General features: G+C 36.7%; 1 protein-coding gene across 1 annotated transcript in view; it reads left to right on the top strand.

The window, feature by feature from the left end:
• Nucleotides 1–9087: 9087 nt before the first annotated feature.
• The window catches only part of zgc:154142 (uncharacterized protein LOC555481 homolog), a 36935-nt gene continuing 26331 nt past the window's right edge, over nucleotides 9088–19691 (top strand). Inside the window, exons 1-6 of the mRNA XM_059333836.1 lie at nucleotides 9088–9223; nucleotides 14184–14314; nucleotides 15035–15128; nucleotides 16464–16604; nucleotides 16840–16937; nucleotides 19258–19384. Coding sequence (XP_059189819.1) covers nucleotides 9088–9223; nucleotides 14184–14314; nucleotides 15035–15128; nucleotides 16464–16604; nucleotides 16840–16937; nucleotides 19258–19384 — 727 coding nt within the window. The remainder of the gene's footprint in view (nucleotides 9224–14183; nucleotides 14315–15034; nucleotides 15129–16463; nucleotides 16605–16839; nucleotides 16938–19257; nucleotides 19385–19691) is intronic.

The following is a 19691-nucleotide window of genomic DNA, read 5'->3' as shown; positions in this document are numbered from 1 at the left end:
TTCTCTTAAAAGAATAGGTCCACAATTTCGGAAAATGCTCAAAAATCACTTATGAGCAGTGGTGGAAAGTAACTTAGTACATTTACTCAAGTACTGTACCAAAGTACAATTTTGAGGTACTTTTAATTTACTTGAGTATTTCCCCATTTGTAACTTTATACTTCTACTCCACTACAGTTAGCTGTACAGACAGCTTTGGTTACTTTTCAGGTCAAGATTTAACATAAAAAACATGATCAATTTAAAGTGATTATGCATATTTATAAATTAAACCACATAAGGTATATTAAATAGATAAAATGAGACCTACATTGACAGCAGTGAAACGCTGCTTACATAAATGCACCAATAATAATACTAATCTAATAATAATATATTTAGAACATATAAAACAATCTGAGTGGGGTCCTTCTTCATATTTGGTAACTTCAGGTAATATTTCGAGAAAAAATGTTGCAAATTTACTAGATTAAAGTGGCAAATACAAGAAAAAAAAGTTGCAGATTTAAGAGATTTAAAGTGACAAATCTGCGCGAAAAGATTTACGAGAAAAAAGTGGGAAAAAAGCAACTTTTTTCTCCCAGATTCACCACTTTAAATCTCATAAATCTACGTAGATTTGCCACTTTAATCTGGTAAACTTTTTTCTCAAAATATTATTTTCGTATGTTTTTTTTTATACATTCTGGCAGTCTGTAATATCCTTCAATATTCTCTAGGGTTGAAATTTGGAATTTGCAAGTATTTCAATGAGTGCCCTATTAAGGGTTAAAGTGGTGAATCTGGGAGAAAAAAATATTTTTTTTCCCACTTTTTTCTCGTAAATCTGTGACTTTTTTCGCCCAGATTTGCCACTTTAAATCTCTTAAATCTGCGACTTTTTTCTTGTAGATTTGCCACTTTAATCTAGTAAATTTGCAACTTTTTCTTGAAATATTACCTGAAGTTACAAAATATAGTTATTTGCCTGATAAAGGGTTAAAGGTTTAAGCAACAAAACATCTTGTATGCTTTCACATTCCAAAACAACACTTCTGCCTTAACTTCCTTTATAATTTACCACAGCCACTAGAGGGCACTGTTAACTACAAAATATGGTAAATATGGGTCGTAATAAGCTGCTTTAAAAAAAAGAACACGTCATATTTTGTGTGAAGAAAATCTCAATACACAAGACACCGGTTGAGGAGAAACTTTGGCGAGGCCGGGCTTGCCTGCAACAAAAAGAACTTTACTGTATGTGTTGCATTTGTATCACAGACCAGATTTACTGTTGCATCAAGAAGAAATATGGTTTTAATAGTCTGTGTGAAAATGGGCAAGAACAAGCATGACTACAAGGGAAGTTTCGTGGGTTGCTTGAACAAAAAAATCCTGTTTCGCAGAAGGTATAACGTCATTTTTTGTGAAATTTCTAACGTTTTTATGATAGATATGCAGACATACTCATCAGGGATTCCTCCTGATGAGAGATCTTAGTGTGTGACTCCCTGTCTGTCGCTGCTCAGTCATGTGTGAAAACCTAAATGAAAAACACTCCTCTTAAAAGACAGTAAAGCACAGTCAGTGTGATCATTTAAGTTTCTGCAAGAAAGCAGATTAAGCATATCTCCCAAAATGTTGAATTACTACTCTAATACCATCTGACTTCTTGTCTGTGGCACTTATTCTCAACCACATTAGTGACTACTGAAGACATAAATCTTTAAAAAATAGGTCACAAATATATTTTCCTTCCTAAAAAATAAGGTTGAGTTATTTTCTGCAGCAGCTGGGTACTGTATTTTAGAGCAAACTGTAATTAAAAGTATTTTGGGGTCTATTTTTCAGCTGTGGGTTAATAATGAGTATATACAGCAGCAGGAGGGTGTTTATACTGTAGGAATGACTCAAAATAAACTACAGTGTTCATTTTTATTATAGCGAAAGAACATTTTTAATCCTTTTTGGACAACAATAGAGGTCTGTTGCCCAGAAGAACAAGATGTATCATGCATTGGCTACAGCTGTTAGGATCAATTCATTCTGCTGCTTTCATGGGATTTGTTGACAAAGGATTTCCTTGAGCTCGAATGAAAAAATGTCTTTCAAAAAAAAGGTACAGTAATGTACATTTTCACAGTTAAATTTGCATGAAAAACGGATTGCCAGTTGAGTAATTGTCTGTTTTGTTTTGTCTCAAGGATCTTAAAAGAAATAATGGTGCATTAATGCGGTGATTATGCTTCCCCGTAGCTCCACCTCGCCATTATTGCTCTATTTTGTTTCTCTAATATGCAAATGTTAGCGTTGCCCTAATGAATCATAGCACAACAAATCCGTCACAGCTTAACAGTGAAGCATAGAGTCCCTGTTCCCATTTGGTAATTCATATTTTCTTGGTATTGAAGAATATAATTTATAAACTACACAACAATGTGATGCTAGAAAATGCTGGTAATTAAGTGAATATCTTTGAGACATGACCGTAGTGACAGCTCAGCACTAATACCCAGCTTGAGAGCAAATTAATAATCCCTCAAGTGTTACCACTTAACAAGGAAACTCCCAGGCTGTGTCAGGAGCTAAAATTAAAGACTGATAGTGTGCGAGAGGCAGCAGGAGCCCCCTGCTACAGCCCAGGGGCCTCCCCTGACTCACGCTGAGATGTTGAAACTAATGATACTAGTACTCCGGCTGCAGGGGAACTGTGGCGCAAGGTGAAAGGAAAAAATTGTGTTTTAGAGTGGTGTGAAATATTTAGTGGATTGTGTTATTTATGTCATGCGTTGTTCTTCTTCTGCTTATATTTATTTATAAGGTTGAGAATCAAGGCAAGACACTATGAACAGGATAACATGATGGAACTTCCCCAATGTTCAGATTTATGCTCTAGAAATGAATTAAAATGTGTGCATACTAAATAAGACAATGCATTGTTTGCATATTTGCACACATTACATTTCAGAAAGCTTCTAATACAAAAATAACAGTTTGAATGTAAGTGATGCATTGGATAAAGCTGTGTTCATTCTATTCATTCAATTATTGTTTTATTTCGTAGACATATAAGAGTCAAAGGTTTTAACAGAGGCAATTTGGGAATGTATCCTTTATTTCTCCATCAATCAGAAAATATTGTTTTGAAAAAAATAAATTTTTTGCTATGTTTACAGGGATAAAATGTTCTTTATATCAGCCCCTCTTCAGGATACAGATAGAAATGAAACTGGAAAGTTTGGTGAATGTAAGTACTGTTATTGTGGGGATTTCTGGCTGAGAGTATGAGAGAAACAGCCTTTAAAATAGTTTAAAATGGCATTAATAGATATGTGTGGTAAAATTCCATATATTTTTATTTGAAGCCACAATTTCCTGACACATTCATCGAATTCTTAGCACCCTTTACCTTGTATTACATATAGTAGCCCAAGAGGCTAAACAATTTGCAATATACTGAGCATTGCAATACAGGATGTTCTTATTAACAGTTCATAGTTATATCTCCAAAAAGTAGTGCACTGAATTCCCTAGGTATTTAATGAAATTATGTTTTTGTTGCATTCAGATGGCGGACACATTAAGGGGTGGATGACACAAACCAGTGGCTCACACCCAGGACAAAAAAAAGTGGTTTTGTTGCCTTTTTACTGTAGTTCCATATCACAATTGATTGATTGATTGATTGATTGATTGATTGAGAATTTATTCGAACACAAAATTAAAGATGAACATTTAAAAACAAACGAACAACAATAAATACAAGACAACAACACAAAATGAAACAACAACAAGACTCAACACTTATTTGTGTTCAAAAGAAATGGGAAGAAGCCAAAGCTTACTAAATCCCACCCCTTCTCCTTATGTTAATTTACTATATTCAGTTATATAACAACTATATTGATATATATGTATGTATAACACACTAATGTAGTTTATAAACTCATTATTACCATTATTAACACACATAAGTTGTTATTAACTTACAAACAGTAAAGTACACATACACCCATGTAGTCATAATGAGACAACAATTAACAAACAAACAACAATAACACACAAAAAAGGAAAAAATAGTAATACATTTAAAAAATAAAACGTCAACAATAACCACCTACTGTCATTTCACACACCCGTTTTCATCCCTATATGCTACCAAAAGGTTTAAAACAATGATTTTTATTTTGTCGGATGTCATACAAACCATGTCGCATACGTTTTGGTACAAACCTGTTCACGAGAATATATTCTGAAATAACATAAGTTGCAATTTATTACCTTTTTTTCAACTGCATATTACATCTCCCAAAAGGAAAACTTTGTCCACTTATGTTTCTATCTAACAAGATAAAGTTTTCAGTTTGTTCATGTCACTTTAGTCATTTTTATTGCAGCAAAATGGAATCGTCAAGGAGACAAACTGACCAACACTGTTGTAAATACCTGTCATAAATGCTGCATGCACCTGGCAAACTGAACTGCAACTTGAGCTACAGTACAGGTATTGGGAACAATGCAACTTGTACAATTTAAAAAAAAAAAGTTATGCAGACCCTTGAGAAACTTGGGAATTAGTAATAAAAGTTGTTATATTTAAATGAAAGAAAACATTTTAAGTCAGCATCACAGGACTAAAAATACAATATTTTTATTGTTCTAGTACTAAAAAACTTCATTTATATTTGCAAAATGTATCATAAATGCAAAATATTGCAATACAAGGCTGTTTTTTCTGCCGCCTGTTATATTTATTATAAACCCTTAGCCAGAGGAGAAATCTACAAGCAGACAAAGTGTAGTAAAAAGACATGTTATAGAGAAACTGATATAAATTAGCCTGAAATTAATCTGTGAATAAGGTCATGTCTTTGACCTGCTAAATCAAATTCATGAGAGGCTGTGTTTATCTACAGCTGGCTAATTAATAATCTACAGATCTTCATGTTTGAGGATACTTTGAGATACCAAAATTAGGTATTCTTGGGTGGGAATGATAAGGCGCTATCTTCGCTCTGACTCAAGTCCTATTTGGATGTCAAAGCAACATTTCAAAGTGTAAACACAGTAATAGCATCCTCGGATTCTGGGGGGAATTCAGGGCAGCAGCAACATTTTTGAGCTATAATTGAAGTCCCACAGATAAGTTGCTGTCCTGGTATTGGGATTTTAAGATCGGCTCGCAGTGACCCAGTTAGCTGCATAAACACATTAGCTTCTCCGGCTCATATGGAAACCCTTATGGAAACCGTGCAGATGCTGCAGCACTTGGGCAGAAGCCATTAAAGATATCCAGACCATCATTCAGGATAAAAATCTATCCACTAGCAGATCATTTGTGGCATTTGTGTTAGATGCACTTTTACCATGGGAGTGAGTGTTAATTACTATTTACAGATCACATTTTCAGATTGTGGAGTGGGTAATTAGGGGTTGCTGGTGATCGTAGTGTTGCCATTTAATTCTGCAAAACTGCTCTGGAGATTTAACTGTTGCAGGGTGGAAGCTTCTGCGTTTTCAGCCATTTCTGTGCAATCGTTTTTCATCTCCTGTGTTCTCCTTCTCTGTCTGTGCTTCCTCCTTTCAACTCCCCATTTTCTCTCCAAGCCTCCGTGTCCCAGACGCTCCCGTTTCTCTCTTTTGACGCTGATATCGTAATGAAGCCAGTAACAGTGCAGTGATTAAAGCTTCTGCTGGCCTCAACTCTGCAGAATGTTTCCCATGAAATGATCCCCTATACTGCTCCTCTCCCGTTATTTATCCTCCTATTGTATCAGCCAGATAGCTGCAAGTGAGGCTCGTCCTCCTGATGGCCGCTCCGTTCCCAGTGGAATATGTGGCCTACATTTGTTTGTAGTGCAGTGTTTGGCTCTGTGAGCGTGTCCCTTTGTCAAACAATTCCTGTTTTCTGCAGCGTACCCCTTTTGTTTCCTCAAACATTTGCAGTTTTTTGTATTTCCCTTCTTCTGTCCGTTCACACATCCAGCATTTTAGAGCTCATCATTGATGGCTTACTATTCAGCTCACAAGCATGTGCCCTTGCAACCTTTACAACAGCACATACACGTGCACAAAATACATGTTTAAAAAAAAGCACGTACACACACATATATATACACAAAGGTCACCTTCCCTGGCTTCATTAGAGACTGCTTTATTATGGCTGACAGATGTGCCCATAAATCATAGGTCCCCTGGTGGAGCGAGATCCAAAACAAACTGATAAAGGTGAAACACAGTGAGAAAGGGAAGAAATAGATAGAAGAGAGACGTAAGAATACACACACGCAGTTTATCAATATACACTGTAGCTACTGACAGTAGTCTTCAATAATTTCTGCCTCAAGAATGATTTCTTCCATCATCTTCGGTGTCTCTGAGGAGAGATAAGCAGCTTTTGTTACATCACTGCCTTTTGTCACAGAGAGAAAAATGGAAGAAACGTCTTCATCTTTAAAAGAAAATGAAGTGTTAAAGGGGGAAAGTCGGACAGATTGCTGCTTCAGATTGTAATTCACCCAAAGTGAGTCTGATAAAACCCAGTCAAGTGTCTTTGTGTTGAGATGAAGATTCCCCCCTGTGAAGCTCATTACCTCTGACCTCGCTGTGTTTGTCTGCATTATCTGCAGCTCTGCAAAGGAAGTTAATCATCCTTTTTTTCCTGGACAGGCAGAGAAATTAACTCTCTTGTATCTTAGAAAGACTTTTACACCTATGATTTAGACTCTTGTTCCTATTTTTCTATACTTTTTGTAAAATGTATTTCCCATTTGCAGATCTAAATGGGGAATGATTCAGACCTTTGTTGTCAAAGTGCTGACAAAGACGATACGTCATACATTTTTTTAAGTCCCTATCAAGGTTACCTATCAGTTATTTTATTTGTTTTAAAGGAATACCTCACCACTAAAATGTTGTTGTTGTTTTTTTACTGTTTTTTACTGTATATCACTCACTCACCATGTGTTACCTTGAATTCTTGAACACTTGAACCTGAACACTGACCCTAGAATACTTAAATGTAGAAAATCCTCCATTTAAAAAATGCAAAACTATATCAAACATCTGTTTACAAGCATGCGTACAACACATAGACTGTATGGTACAACACCTGCATAATAATCCAAGACTCATTTATTCAGTGTGCTGCAAGTCCAGATGAGTAGCGGGCCTGTGCAGACTTGTTGTTAAAGTAGCCCACGTTAACTTAAATTCATCAAAGATTTACTGAGTTTTCAAATGTTTGGAGGCATGTGAGAAAAAACAAGAATTCTTAAAAAAAAAAAAAAATCAACGTAACATACCCATTTTGTTAAAGGTTCAGAATTCCTTTATATGGGTTATAATTCTTTTTTTTTATTTTTATTTTTTTACAATTTTTTAATTCCAATAGATAATTAATATAGAGTAATAATTAACACTAGTTCCAATTTATTGTTTAGCTGTCTGACTTTACTGTTTCGGTTCACTTTCTGCCCTCATAGAGCTGTTTTAAATGCAGCGTTTTGCTGTTTTCAGTGAAATTTCCCCGTTGTGGGACTAATGAAGGAAATCTTAATCGTAATCTTAAACGGCTATAGAAACCTTCGGTTCAGTATTTGCTCAGCACCAAACACAACAACAGACAGAAACAGCCAGTGAGGAGCCATTCCACGGCTGATTCTTTGATGGATGAATGGTGTCCAGGTTAATGTCCTTGGGGAAGAAATTAATATATAATTTTGTCGGCCAGAAAGCAGAGGTGTGGACTCGAGTCAGACTTAAGTCACAAACTTGATAACTTGAAGTTTGTCTCGACTAGACAACATTTTTTTGAACTTAACTTGAATTTTAATTTCAGTGACTCGTGACTTTACTTTGTCTTTTGAGTAGAAAATACTTGATCTTCCCCCATGCCAAAAAATGTAAAAGTAAAAGTAAACGATTTATTTCCTGGGTCAACTCACATTAATGCTCACAGTGAGTTGAGACTTAATCCACTTTGTTTGAACTGAAAGCTCCCAATCAATTTACATGAGAGAACCAGAAAAAGCAAATAAGTACAAATAAAATAAAATAAACATTATTGATTTTCAAATTTAATTAATGTATATTATTTCACCGCTGCTAAAATGTCATTGTACATTATGACTTGTTCATGACTCTAAGCTCAGCGTTAAGGACTTTGAACTTGAGACTGACTTTTGACCTGAAAAACAACGACTTGGTCCCACCTCTACCAGAGAGTTTTCAAAATAAAACATTTAGTCTTAAAAAATCAACTTATGAAATATCTGTAAGTTTTGGATAGGAAACAGTGAACCCCAGGTTGCTTAAACACAAATTCAAAGAATAAAATAAGACACTGAGGACATAAACTCACATTGCCCTCTCACAATCTCTGGCCAAGGCCTTTTGCTGATTTAAATCTGTTGACTATCAATAGATTTCACACTGCTGAGCGTGAATGTAATGAACGAGCTATAAATAAAACATTCAGTCATCAGTTTTTAAGATAATGAATTTGCTGCTTACAGCTGAGAAAACACTGCTCGACTGCAGCGAGCACCAATAATAAAAGACACAGCACTTGATTTACAAACTGCAGTGTAATAAAAAACAAAATGTAATTGAAAAGACCTTAAAATACTAAAAATGTTACCCTTTTTTTTCTACCGCACCCTGGATTGCTATCTTCAAAGAACGAGAACACACTTCATCGTCTGAACAGTTGACACTGAAAGGAAGTGATGCGTCAATAATTAGATTTTGTGACATATTTCAGTGAATAATGATCACATCAAACGTATAAAAAGCATCTTTTCTGCTCCACAGCTGACAGGTTTGCCTTTTACCTTCTATTCCAATCAGCTCCCTTGAAAGATATACTGATGACCTTTGTGATTGGGACACCACGTCCATCAATACTCATTAACTTGTCATTATCATACTATATGATTTATGACTCCTCACATGCAGCCCTCTCAGGCTGGCCTGCTGCAACCCCACATCTGAAGGAGCTCAAGGGTCGAGTGTGCTGTCAGAGTTCAGATAGAGTTGCTAAAAGGCTGTTGAATTGTTGGACAAAGAACAGTTTGGTGCATCTCTGTGATTGAAGTGGACATGGGGATGGGTGGCAGTCGGGGTCTGAGCACCCTGGAAAAGTTTCTGATATTTCTCTTTGTGGCCATGACCGCAGCCTGCATCGGCCTCATGGTCGTCTACTTCACTGAGAAATCTGACTCCTCTACTCATGAAGGTGAGTGTAAAAACTGAGAAAACACATTGTATTATAACTGAAAATAACTGATAAACATGCTGCAATACTTGTGCTATCTGTTGTGTTTATTTGCTTACTTTTAAGTGCATATCCCTCTAAGATAACATAAAGATTCACAGAAATACAGCCAAAAGTATTATATAACTACTATTATTATTCTAATGGACATTTCACAAGAAGAAGTAAAGTCCAATGTTTATGTAATAACAGGTTGCAGTGCGTTTTTCATGTCTCTATATGCAGACACACACATTGTAGTGAATAGTTTAGTAGCTGTGAGGAAAAACAGACAAGACAGCGACAGTGAGGAGTCTAAAGTGAGAGCAGCCTGAGGACCATGTTGTCAAATTGGACTTTTTTTGATCGATAATAACTTTGACTGTCAGTATTTTTTCATTGGGTGGAAAATGATGATCTGGAAGTTAAAAAATTAAATAGTGAAGGAAACTAAACAGATACACACAAATCTTCCACATAAATCCTTTTTTTCACCTACCCGGGGGAGGGGGGGGGCAATATTTTGAGAAAAAAAGTTACACATTTCTGACAAAAAAATCTCAAATTAACTGTAAAAAGGTACAAAATTATGACAAAAATCTCAAATTTGTGACCAAAAAATCTCAAATTAACGGTAAAAAAAGTTACAAATTTATGATTTAAAAAATCTCAAATTTGTGACCAAAAAATCTCAAATCAATGGTAAAAAAGTTGACAAGATTAAAGTGGCAAATCTACTGGAAAAAAGTTGCAGATTTATGAGTTTTAAAGTGGTGAATCTGCGAGAAAAACGTTTTTTTCCACTTTTTTCTCGTGAAATCTGCTACTTTTTTCGCGCAGATTTGCCACTTTAAACCTCTTAAATCTGCAACTTTTTTTTTCTTGTAGATTTGCAGCTTTAATCTAGTAAGTTTGCAACTTTTTTCTCGAAATATCTTTGCTGATTAGCTGGAAGAAATCCATGTGGTTCTATGACCAAACAGAGAGACATGGGGACCTCATTCTGATATCCACTGAAGTTACCAAATATAGTTCTTCGCCTGATAAAGGGTTAAATCTAAATGTTTCACAACTGTTTCAGTAGCAAATATGAGAATCAGTGGGAGACCTCAGAGAAGACTTTGAGGTTATTTGCTGCATAAAAAATGTGAGTTACTGAGGACTGTTACTAGTTACTAAATATCTCAACAAATAAAGACGTTATTGACAATTTCTCAGTGAGATTTCTCTTTCCTATAAGCAGAGCAGAGATGACAACACATATCAGGCAGAATTTTATTATAACTACTATTTTTTGCGCCTGACCTCTGAACTCTCCCAGGGATTTCATAATAATGATACATATGCCGTCACAACATCATTAGTGTTTACTGTAAAACAACACACCAAGCAGCACCTCCAGCTCCGTCTCTTTTCCATTTCATTTTTCATTTATGAAACCCATTATTTATCCTGGTCTTATGCTAGGAAGAAAAAAAATCCTTCAGTGTTAAATGGTTTTGTGAGAGCAGACACATGTCTGCTGCCTTGTTTGGTCTTTGGAAATTGAAGTGGGAGAATCTGTTTGTGTTTGCATTAGAGAAGTAAATGAATATCAGCTGAACCAATTTGCTTTCAGCATTACAAGTCATCAGTGTCCTCTGCACAGCTGAAATAAAAGTCTTTGAGACACGTGTGCTAGCAGATAGGACACGCACGTTGTTATGGCCATAGATATGAAACAGTTTTATATCTATGGCTGTAACTCAGGCTGTGTTATTTATTCATTCACTGCCTCAGTCTATCTTGATGAAATGCATTAAAAGGATCATTGCCCCCCAAACTAGGCGGCCTGTTTTACATAACAGAACAACAACATGATTATGTTGACAGTTGTGTTCTGCCTAAATGACAAAATATATTCCAGTTGTTTTGTTGTGTTGAACACAGCTGCACTCCAGACTCCCAAACAGAAGCTGCTCCAGCCACAAGGGACAGAGCACGCTGCTGCTGCTGCGGATGATGACATACTGTATAATCAATGCTGTTACCAAGGCATCTCAATTGATTTTAATTTTTCACTGCAGATACCCTAAGGTGGTTTTGTTTTTAGTTATTAGAATATCATTTATTTAGTTTTATTTAGTTAAGGTAAACACTTAACACGCAGCATTGTTGTTTATATAATACTAAACAGAATGATGTTTTTAGCCTTGCAAATTATTGTTTATGATAAAATACCTGCACAACTAACGATATTTCCATCATATTCTCTCAGCTGTACGTTATATTTAGTTCTAATTAGCAAATGTTACCATGCCAACATGCCAAACCAACAAGTCCTTGGGGTCGGGACCCCAATTGGGGTCGCGAGATGATTTCTGGGGGTCGCCAAATCATTTTGGAAGTCAACTCTGTCTCCACTGTGTTAAAGTGTTCATGTGTGAATGTGTTTTTGGTCACTTGATGTCTTTTTTTGGTCATTTTGTGTCTTTTTTTGATCATTTTGTGGTCAATTTGTGTCTTTTTTGGTCATTTTGTTTCCTTTTTTGGTCACTTACTGTCTTTTCTGGTCATTTTGTATCTTTTTTGGTCATTCTGTTCCTTTTTTTGTCATTTTGTGTCTTTTTTGGTCATTTTGTGTCTTTTTTGGTCATTTTGTTCCTTTTTTGTCATTTTGTGTCTTTTTTGGTCATTTTGTGTCTTTTTTTGATCATTTTGTGTCTTTTTTTGGTCATTTACTGTCTTTTCTGGTCATTTTGTGTCTTTTTTGGTCATTTTGTTTCCTTTTTTGGTCATTTTGTTTCTTTTTTGGGTGATCTGAACTGTGCGTGTGAGATTCTGTTCAGTGAGTGGGGGTCGCGGACAACATGCATGTTAAATTGGGTTAATGTTAAATACTGCTCTAATCCATACAACCACATAGGCCAGGGGTTGGCAACCTTTTCTAACAAAGAAGCCACAAAATTGGCCACAAAGAGAGAAAAAAAAAGTTGGAATGGAGCTGCAAACCTTATTTTGAGCCTTACACTCATGGTAAAACAGCCTACTAAGTCTAAACTAGCCTATCAACATTACTAATCGGTCATAATAAGAGTTTTATTAATATGATTTCGTAAGAATGCAGTGAGGACCCGAGTGCAAATGAGAGGTTGGACACTGAAGAAATATGTTTATATGTTTATATCTTTTTATATTTGAAATTGAAAGCTTGCCTCACAAGGAAAACTCAAAACTAGACTTGAAGTTGGCAACATAGAGTTTAAGGCTTTGGGCCGTCAATAACATTTTAGTTGGCTAAAATGTTAAAGCATTTATTTTAATGCCTTATATAAGCTACACATTTTTACAATTGCAGAATACAAATTGCTTTAGGCCTATACCATTGATACATTACATTTAAATCTAAAGAAATAACTGTTTCATTTAGTATAGTCACTAAAAGGAGGCGTGTTTATTTTCACTAAAATGCTATGTCTGAATGAACACCAGTGCTATTGTCAAAGTAGGATTTGTTTAATCTTCAGCCGTAAAAAACAACAACAAAATATTCATCATAAAAATATTATTCTGCATCACATTTTGCCCCCCGGTCATGCACGCCAACAGTCAGGCCTGCCACACACTTTGAGAACTACATCTCTAACATGACCCACAGAAGCTTTTAATTTGTGTCCCTTACCAGTGGCAGGAGATCAACACGTCTTCAGTATTAACTTTTACAATCCCAGAGCAGTTGTGATTAGTTAGGTTACGGCAATAAAACGGCTTGGTCAGATCAGATCATGGACTGGGTGAAAAAAAAAGAAGAAATATGTTATGTTACATGACGTCGGCTATGTTACGTAAATTAAATGGCCTATATAGGTTTTTTTTTTTCTAAATCAGTGTTAGTTTCACGCAGGCCAGGAACAGCATCAAAGTCCTGTGTTTGTTTAACACATCCAACCACCTCCACCTCCACCTCCACCTCCTTCCTCCGCATGCTGCATCGCAATTTGGATACTTTTGTTCGTACAATTTCATGTGATAAGCTGTGCACACTACTCATGTACTTACTTTCCCAGTGCATAAATTTCAACAGGTTAGTGTTGATAATCGTGCACGGCTATTATCCACCTAATGGAGGCTCAGTGGAGGACATCACAGAGTATCAGCAGTAAATAATTGCTTATATCTGACGACAGTATGGTGGTATGTAATGGAAAATAAACACGCCTCCTTTAATTTGTATAGTTCATTCCATTCCATTCTCGTCTGCTTATCTGGGGCCGGGTCGCGGGGGCAGCAGGCTAAGCAGGGCATTCCAGACGTCCCTCTCCCCAGCCACAACGTCCAGCTCCTTCTGGGGGACCCCGAGGCGTTCCGGGGCCTCCTACCAATGTATAGTTCAGTAGACACCATTGTAAAATTTCACAAGTTTCAAATAGGTTGGTGGTCCCACACCTTCAGCTACGTAGCAAAGATGGCGACCGATGTGGGTTAGTGTCCCACATGCCGCATCCAGCATGCCACACTAAACTTTTTGACTGTTATAGGTGCAACATCCGGGTCCTCAGAGTGCATTTTTTAAACTATCAGTGTGAACGCACTTTATGCATTCAAAACAGGAAATGTAATTCCAGAAGTTCTTTACACGACACAATCTGACTTTCTCCTTCGCTACACCATATTTACCACGACCACTAGAGGTCGCCCTAAAAGTAAATATATATATATATATATATATAAATATATATATATAATGCCATTTTGTTGGGGAGGCTGTTATATAATAATCTTCATACTTAATCTTTTTTCTGTAAAAAAAACAGAAGTTGTAGAAACCTGCATGTGAGCTGGAGGTTCCGAGTTTTCTGAGAATGTCTTAAGCATGTTGTAATACAAATTGTTAATGCAAGAGGATTTTTTGCTATAATTTCCAAAAACATAACAGTTATAAGCATCCACCTTTGTCAAACATTTCCAGGGCCGGACTCAGGGTGTAGTAGTCCTCAGGAGCTGTCTGGAGAGTCGGGAACCTTCACCAGCGCCAGCTACCCCAGTCACTACGAGAATGGAAAGAGCTGCACCTGGCACATCACTGTGGACCCTGACAAGGTGACATGCATCAGCATCACTGCTCTTCCAAACCGACTCGATCTGTAAACTCACTAAACTGTCTTCCATCCTTCATGTAGCCTCAGAACAAATGTTAAATGTCAAAATAGTAATTTCAATATTTCTCTCGGAACAGAAGGAGATAATGGCCCAAAAATAATTGTTCTCTTGAAAAACCAATTTCAAAACATTCATCTTCTTTGCAAGACAATGCTGATCAAAACATCTCACTCATGTCTCTATTTCAGACTGGGTCTTTTATTGTGTTTGTGCCTGTGTGTCTAATCAGTGGAGTTTGTCACTGTTGGGCAAACTGTCTTATGTGAGGCCAAGCAGTGGAGGACAGCTGGGCTGGATGCAGTGGCAGCGTCACGGACAGATGGCTGCCTTGTCTCCTTCATTCTCCTCAGCTCTCCTCCCCACACCCACAGGAGAAAAACTAAATCCTTGATTCTCCTTTTTCTGTTTGCATGGCTGCCTCCCTGCAGTGGCTGCTTCTCTCTTTGTCTCTTTACGTCTCCATCTTCCTTTCGCTGTCTTTAAACCTGCATAAAGATACATACACAGGCAGATATTTGCACGTGTGTACCTATAATTACACAGACGCAATTTGCACATTGTCCCTTGTATGTATATAGACATGCATGCAGTCATATTTCACACCAAGCTCCTCTCACCTGATTCTCAGTGAAAAAAGATGGATGCATGTTTCTGTTGCAGGTGATCCAACTGTGGTTTGAGGAGTTTGCTTTGGAAGAAAATCAGCTCTGCACGTCAGACTTCATTACACTGCGAGACTCTCTGGGAACCATTGGTAAAAAAAAATGATCTCATATTAAATCGGGGTATAGATGGATAGATAGATAGATGGATGGATACTGAACATAGTCTGCAGCCTGCAGTGGCAGTGGCAGCTTTGATGTCATGCCCAAATCAGCCCATCCATCCGTCCATGGGCACACTCAGCTAGAGAGCCGCACAGTCCTGCTGGTCCACTGCACACTGCTCTGCTTATAATAACACACCGCTGGTTCTGCAGCCAGACTGCAGAGTTCAAAGCAGGGTGCTTGGTTCACAGACATCTTTGATTTCTGTTCATCTGGTATAATTTTGGTCACCGTTTTGTGTTCTCTCTTAGTTATTTAGAGCCAGTTAATACTAAGAATTATAAAATTATCAAAAACTAACTAACAAAAAAAAAAAGATTGTTAATATGCATTCTAATAAATGAAAGCCAGAAAAAGTAAGTCTTGTGGACATGTTCATGTAAAAGGCCCCTACATCGGACCAAAACACACAGATTAAAAGACACAAAAAAAATTTCTGTCTGTATTCATTTTATGTGTCTTTGTTGTCATGTTGTGTCTCTTTGTAATCATGTTGTGTCTTTTTGTAGTCATGTTGTGTCACTTTTTATTCATTTTGTGTCTTTTTGTAGTCATGTTTTGTCTCTTCATAGTCATGTTGTGTCTTTTTGTAGTCATGTTTTGTCTCTTTGTAGTCATGTTGTGTCACTTTTTATCCATTTTGTGTTTATTTGTAGTCATGTTGTGTCTCTTTGTTGTCATTTTTTGTCTCTTGTGTGTCCTTTTGTGGTCATTCTGTGTGTATTTTAGTATTTTTTTGTTGCTATGTTATTATTTTGTGTAATTTTGTAGCCATATGCCTTTTATTTATTTTGGGCCTCCTTGTAGTCATATTGTCTCTTTTTAATAATTATGTGCCTCTTTATGGTTATTTGTGTCTCTTTGGCACCATTGTGTGTCTCATTTTGGTAATTGTGTGTCTTTGTAACTGTTTTGTGTCTCTTTATGGTCATTTTATGCATTTTTATGGTCATCTTATGTCACTTTGTAGTCATTTAGTGCGTCTATGTGGCCTTTCATACAAGAAATGTAAACAGTCACTCCATAGAGAGTCTCTGGTATCAACAAATCAACTTCCTGTCACCTTCTTCCTCTGGTAGGTGGGGCACCAGGAGTGGCCAATCAGATTCCAGGGGGAACCTGGCCACCTGTCTGGTCCTCAAACTGAAATGAACGACTTCTTTCAGTGCCATAATGTTTTGAAAATTAACTCTGTTTTTTCACTGCTGAGAAATTAGCTGTGCAGAAATGCCTGTTTCTACATAATTTGTGTGTTCTTATAGGTAAATTCTGCGGCTACACCAAACCGAAGCCGGTGGTGTCACTCACAAACCATCTGACTGTTTTCTTCGACACCAATGACAGAGTAACAGACCAAGGATTCAAGGCTCATTACAAAGCTGTGTCTCCAAAGCTCGCACCAGGTAAGGAGATGAGGGAAAATCCATTTCAGCAAGAAAATTGTCTTGGCTCTGACATAATGTTGGATGTCTGTCTTTTAAGTATATGATCGAGCTAGAAGGTAAATGTTATAGAAATGGGTGCTGGATGAAATGAAATGAAAAAAAAAAGCGTGTGAATGGGTGTGTGAGGAGTGGCGTATTACGGCTATCCTTGAGGTGTTCGTGGAGCTGAAGTGCCCTCCATCTCTGCTACCAGAAATAGCCGGAGCCGGTGGCTTTCTCCAAGGTGACCGGGGGGATCTGATGACCCCCAGCTTCTCAGAGCAGAACTACCCGAACGGAGCACTCTACCAGGTACGCACATGAGCAAAGAGACTGGATGTGACAGCTGCAAGGGAACATTCACTGAGGCAACACTGCTGACCTTTATCAGAGGATGTTACTCTGTAGTGCATCACACTGCACAGTGTGAAGAGTGGATAAAACATTTCCCTCAGAAAAATACATTCCCAGAATCAACTATCCTGCTACTAATGTTTCCCCTATAGCTGCTATAATTATTGGTTTTGGACTGCATCATTGATCACATGACGACATGAAAGAAGTAAATTGTAGTGACAGAGAGAACCTGCAGTTCCCTTTACACTGCAAAAAAGCCAACTTGTGTTTTTTGGCCTAAAACAGTGATTTAAGTTGGTAAAACTTGGAAATATAAATTACTGACATTTAGGGCAATAATGTAAGTTAGCACAACAAAGGAAGCAAGTTGCCTGCTCAAAAACAAGTTTGTGAGTTGTTGTTACTTACATCTTTAAGTTGCGGTTCACAACAAGGGACAATAGTTCTGCTAACTCTTATTTCCTTGTTGTGAAATGCGGGAAAGCGGTGAAATTCGGTCATCAGCGAAAGCTAGCGACTAACTGATGCTAGCAGCTAACTGATGCTAGCGGCGCTGCTTGTTACAGCTACAAGAGTAGCCATTAGCGTATCAATGCTAACTCAAAATTGTGGTCGCAACATTATTCATTCATTCATAGTGGCGTTACAATCGTGCCAATTCAGCACATTGCAGAAGTTAGCAGAAGTAAGGATTAAAAGTTATTACAATGTAAAATTATAAGTTAGTACAACTTACAGTTGAGTTGACATAAATCTGAATTCAGAGTTGAGCAAACTCAAAAACAAAACTTAAAATATTTAGTTTATTTGTTCAACCTAAAAATGTCAGCTCATTTTTTAGTTTTTACTGTTGTTCCTATTCTGCCAGCATTGCATGAATGCTAAAGGTGCTCCAGGTATTGATCCTGATTCCAGTCTTAAAGCTAAGCTATACTTATCACCTCCTGCTTTATACTTACAGGGACAGTTCACACCAAAATCTAAATAATAAATCTTTACTCTTACTTGTAGTGCGAGTGAGTGTTGGAGATATCGGCCAACTCATGCTAAAACAATAGAGATTAATAATTAGTACTATACAAGTAAGAGGAAAAATGGAAAAATATGTGTTTTTTTTATTTGTGATGAACTCTCCCTTTAATATGCAGACATTATTAATAGCAGGCAGCTGATTAAGAAAAAACGTTTTGGGGTCTTTATAGCTTCCTATGAATGTGTCTATTTTAGCAAATCACATGTTTTTCTTTCTTCATATCTTGTACAAAAAATGTCAATTGTAGATCAATTTTAGTACAGGTTGCAATGTTGTGTATTTAATTTAAGGGCTACCTTTTCTGGAATTCTTTAATTTACAGTTTTCAAATATGCAATGTATACCCACTAAAAAGACAATAATACAATAGTCATGGAAAGAAATTAGGTAGGTAAACAATAATAATAAACAATAAATAAATAATAATAATAATAATAATAATATATAATAAAAATTGCATTTATTTTTCAAAGAAAGAAAAAAACACCTATAGGTGTAGTAGGTAAAATATAACATAAAATAATATAAAATCAATAATGATGATAATAATGGGGAAAAAACATTTGGATTTTTGCATTTAATGAAGTGCATTAATGAGCTGAATTCAGATTTAACTTGATGTCATTTATAAATTCATGCAAATTAAATCTACTGATCACAAAAATATGTAGAGAGAAACAGATGGTTTACAGAGGTATTTTTTTCTCTTTATTTCTGGAGAATTGAGTTGTAAATTGTGCAAATTAACATCAGCTCAATATTACAATATGTCTATAATACTATAACATACCATATTAAATGTACCACAGTGTGTTGGCAGTGATTGGCACGTTGCTCTGAAAACTCCTAAAAATTTCAAATCACCATTTCAAAATAAATCCATAAGCTATAGATCACAACACGCTCCTCTTGACAGCATTTGTGGTCTTGATCGCTGATTAATGCATCTAATTAAATCGGAGTCAATTTTAATGTCAGGCTTTGCACGCTGGGTTTGGGCGTGGAGTCATATGGTGTCATTTAGCTGTCATCATGATTTCATCTGGCTGTGCTTTAGTTTGACAGGTCACCACCTGTCCAAACAAGAGCAGAATCACTGATAATATTTGTTATGAGTGAGAGTTTGTCACAACGGAGCTCATAATGCAACCACAAGGTTAAAAAGGTACAAATATTTGGGTAAATCTGTCCATGCAGTGAATGACTGTTGTGTGTTTGTACTTCATTTCTATGTGGGATCAGTGGAAAATCACGGTTCCTGAAGGCGAGAGGGTTCGACTGACATTTACCTCTTTTGACCTGGTCCCTGAGGTCTGTGGAGACTTTGTTCAGGTCTACGATGGCCACAAAGCCGGCTCTCCTGCACTCAGTAAGCATGACATTATACATGTTTCCAGAATGCAGTGAGGATTACAAGAGGAAAAGCTTACAAGAGGATAAAAAATGTGCTTTGCATGTATGAGATTAACAGGGTTTTTTTTGTTTTTTTTTAAATATAACACAATATTTTCACATATCAGCACAGATTATGTCAAAGCTGGGTGAGCGATTATAATGCAGAGGGTCAGAATTTCCGAAAAGAATCTGGCCTTTGTTCAACATTAGCAATGTCAACTGTGTGGCCGTATGAATAAAAGATGAGCTCAATTAAAAGTTTGAGAAGTTGTACAATGACG

The sequence above is a fragment of the Centropristis striata genome, chromosome 1, assembly GCF_030273125.1.
Source record: "Centropristis striata isolate RG_2023a ecotype Rhode Island chromosome 1, C.striata_1.0, whole genome shotgun sequence".
In the NCBI taxonomy this organism is placed as follows: domain Eukaryota; kingdom Metazoa; phylum Chordata; class Actinopteri; order Perciformes; family Serranidae; genus Centropristis; species Centropristis striata.
Note: the sequence above shows the minus strand (reverse complement) of the source record. Positions and strands in the feature narration are given on the sequence as shown.